Source organism: Sinocyclocheilus rhinocerous, unplaced genomic scaffold (genome assembly GCF_001515625.1).
Source record: "Sinocyclocheilus rhinocerous isolate Xijiao unplaced genomic scaffold, SAMN03320098_v1.1 scaffold1615, whole genome shotgun sequence".
Classification (NCBI taxonomy): Eukaryota; Metazoa; Chordata; class Actinopteri; order Cypriniformes; family Cyprinidae; genus Sinocyclocheilus; species Sinocyclocheilus rhinocerous.
The window spans coordinates 230,829-234,391 of NW_015645292.1; the positions used below are offsets into that span (position 1 = coordinate 230,829).

General features: G+C 42.6%; 1 protein-coding gene across 1 annotated transcript in view; it reads left to right on the forward strand.

Moving 5' to 3' along the window:
* The window catches only part of LOC107705865 (disks large-associated protein 4-like), a 120,944-nt gene that overhangs the window by 111,640 nt on the left and 5,741 nt on the right, over positions 1–3,563 (forward strand). The window contains exon 10 of the mRNA XM_016509371.1: positions 2,127–2,629. Coding sequence (XP_016364857.1) covers positions 2,127–2,629 — 503 coding nt within the window. The remainder of the gene's footprint in view (positions 1–2,126; positions 2,630–3,563) is intronic.

Genomic DNA, 3,563 nt, shown 5'->3' on the forward strand with positions numbered 1-3,563 from the left:
GTGCGCTTAGAATAAACAGACGATATCGTTCGCTGGTGTGGACGCTAATATCGTTATCTTTATAGTTATCGTTCTTGGTGTGAACGGGGCTTTAGTCCTGTGTCAAATGTAACTTTTAGTATTTATCATATTTAGTCAACTTGTCCTGTTTTAGTTTTAGTCAAGTTTTAGTTGGTGGAAACATTTCATCAGAAGTTGCTCTTTCACCAATAAGCACAAATCAATAGAATATTGACTCGTATGCATTAAAGCAATAAGCCCCAAGAAGCTAAGGGAAGCGGAGTGCCTAAAACCCCCTTAGCTGTTATAAATTCACTGTAAACCACGGCTTCACGGGGCTTATTGCTTTTATAAAACGGTTATTCCATATACGTAGTAAGGTTTCACAAAATAAAACGGAGCAAATAAAGTGTAATGATATTAATAAAAACAGTATTCTTCCACCAAACAATGTAGCTCCTCAGAATCAGTTGTGGTTCCAACAAAGTGGTTGCCGAGCAACACACAGAAGTAAACAAAGGGGTTTGTTTGTAGAGGAATTTACTACAGCTTCGAACGCGGCTCAGCCAATCAGAATCAAGGACCGGAACTCTCCGTTTTATAAGGTTTATTGTACCTCATCTAGTGTACAGATTTATAAATCAATTAGAGGCTAAATAAACAAAGACTTCAGATATACAACTCTGGTTGGGGGATTTGAGGTCTTGATATCTGGCAACCGCAAACATCGCATAATAGTCTTGTACAGCAGTCTGAAATGTTTTGGCTCCACTTTTTTCAACAAAAATAAAAAGGTTTTGTTTAAGGTTTTGTTCTTTTAACTACATTTTAGTCTCGTCTTTTTTCGTCAATGATATTGCATGTTCATTTAGTCTCAGTTATCGTTTAATGACCTTGTTATCGTCTCGTCATCGTCTCGTTTTTGTCAGGGGAAAAACTTTGTTGACGAGCATTTTTCATCATAGATTTCGTTAATGAAATTAACACTACTCGAGAGAAAACAGACACTTTTTCAGCAGCCTTGGATTGGTTCTTCAATAGAGAGAGTTTGAGCCTTGAACCAAACCAACCAGCTCTGTTTCTGAAAATCTGAACAGAAAAACTGTATAAGACTGTAGGGAATCCATGCAAACAATGCAGTGATTGCAATAACATTATTGTAATAACGATGCAATTATTATATAGATATAAATACACATATCACTAAGATTTTTTTTTAAAGAAAATAATACGTTTTTTTCGCCAAGGAAGCATTAAATTGACCAAAAGTGACAGTAAAGACATTTATAATTAAATTATTATAATTCAATTATGATATAATTATACAAAAGTTTTCTATTTCAAATAAATGCCACTCTTTTGAACTTTTGAAAAAAATGCATCTCGGTTTCCACAAACATATTAAACGTTTTTTAACATTGATAATAGCAGCTTTGCCATCACAGAAATAAATTACATTTTAAAATATATTCAGATAAAAAAAAAAAAGGTTATTTTAAATTGTAATAATATTTCACAGTATTACTAATTTTACTGTATTTTAATTAAATAAATGCAGCCTTGCTGAACCGAAGATGCTTTTTTCAAAAAAAAAATTTAAAATCTGACCGATTCAGTCCAAACTTTTAAATGATTTTGAACAATATTAAAATAACATTTTTATAATTGCATTTCAAATGATTTTATTATTGTTACATTTCACTTAATTATCGAAAACATTAATTGAATCATTTTGAATATTTGTTTGTCAAGTTTAAAAGTTTTTTATATTAATTAATTTTGAAGTGGCATTCTTAGTGTAGACTGAAAACATTAGAGATCTTCTCAACTTCTTTTAAAATAACGCTCTATCCCGCTTGTCTTTAATTTTGTCTGTGTATCTGATGTCAGTTCATGCCAACATCACTGGCCTGTGAAGACGCCAGAAGCCCGAGCCAAGCTGTAGTCGCTTGACGGGGCACACGTTTTCATGCGTCTGCTCAAATATGGCCTGGTTTCTGCAGCTCCTAGTTAAACTGAATCTAATGGGAGACTGTGTGTAGTTTAGTATGTCTGGAGTTGGACACGTAATTGGTATGATTTTTAAGTGACCTCATTTGACTAATAACTCTGTGTGTGTGTGTTAGTTTCAGCCGCTCCAGTAGTATGGCCTCTCGGCAAGAGACGGACTCAGACACGCAAGATCTCTCGCTCACATCGCTGACGTTCCCATCCAACTCCAAACACACCGAGAAGAAAGTCATGGTCAACAGCGCCAGCCAATCGGTGGACTCGCCTCCGCAGCTCTCCCTCGACAACGGTAACCATGACAACGATGTCGCTGTGATGACCAGCGGCCCCTCCCGACAGATCCTGACCCATCGCTCGACCACACAGAGCAGCTCCTCGTCCTTCTCCGAGAGTCTGGATCCGGCCCTCGACCCGTCCTCGCTGCCGCCGCCCGACCCCTGGCTGGAGAGCGGGAACGGGACGGGGAACGGAGCCCCTGCCCAGCCGCTGACGGGGGCCACAGCGTGCCGGCGGGACGGTCACTGGTTCCTGAAGCTCCTGCAGGCCGAGACGGGCCGGATGGAGGGATGGTGCAGTCAGATGGAGAAAGAGACCAAAGAGCACCAGCTCTCAGAGGAGGGTAAGACTGCATATCTGGTCCATCGCTGACGTTCCCATCCAACTCCAAACACACCGAGAAGAAAGTCATGGTCAACAGCGCCAGCCAATCGGTGGACTCGCCTCCGCAGCTCTCCCTCGACAACGGTAACCATGACAACGATGTCGCTGTGATGACCAGCGGCCCCTCCCGACAGATCCTGACCCATCGCTCGACCACACAGAGCAGCTCCTCGTCCTTCTCCGAGAGTCTGGATCCGGCCCTCGACCCGTCCTCGCTGCCGCCGCCCGACCCCTGGCTGGAGAGCGGGAACGGGACGGGGAACGGAGCCCCTGCCCAGCCGCTGACGGGGGCCACAGCGTGCCGGCGGGACGGTCACTGGTTCCTGAAGCTCCTGCAGGCCGAGACGGGCCGGATGGAGGGCTGGTGCAGTCAGATGGAGAAAGAGACCAGTGAGCACCAGCTCTCAGAGGAGGGTAAGACCGCATGTGTGGACCTCGGTGTGTTCTGCTGGACTTGAGATTGTAGGGGGGGCCCTCCAAAATCTGAAGGCCCCGAATGGTCTCACATATTTATATGATGTTTATGTTCCTGTGTCAAATGAGCAGGCAGACAGGCGTTTATTCTAATAGTGCTGTCAAAAGTACTGATGTCGGTACTGAAATTTTAAAAATGTAACAATACCAGCATTTCCCGCCAGCATTTTGAGCGGATTCTTAAACACCGCTGATTGGCCATTGTGTTCACGTGCTCAACAGATTTGTCTGTGATTGGCTACAATGATCGTCGCTTCACGCTCTTCACCGAGCGCTTACACAGATGCACACGGGAGCGTTTATCAGCGGATCCGTCTATGAGCAGATATATTAGGGATCCGCTGAGAGACGTGGCTTTGAAATGTTTTTTTTTTGTTACATTTTTTTTTTAAATGTAAATATTAGATGAAAATATTATA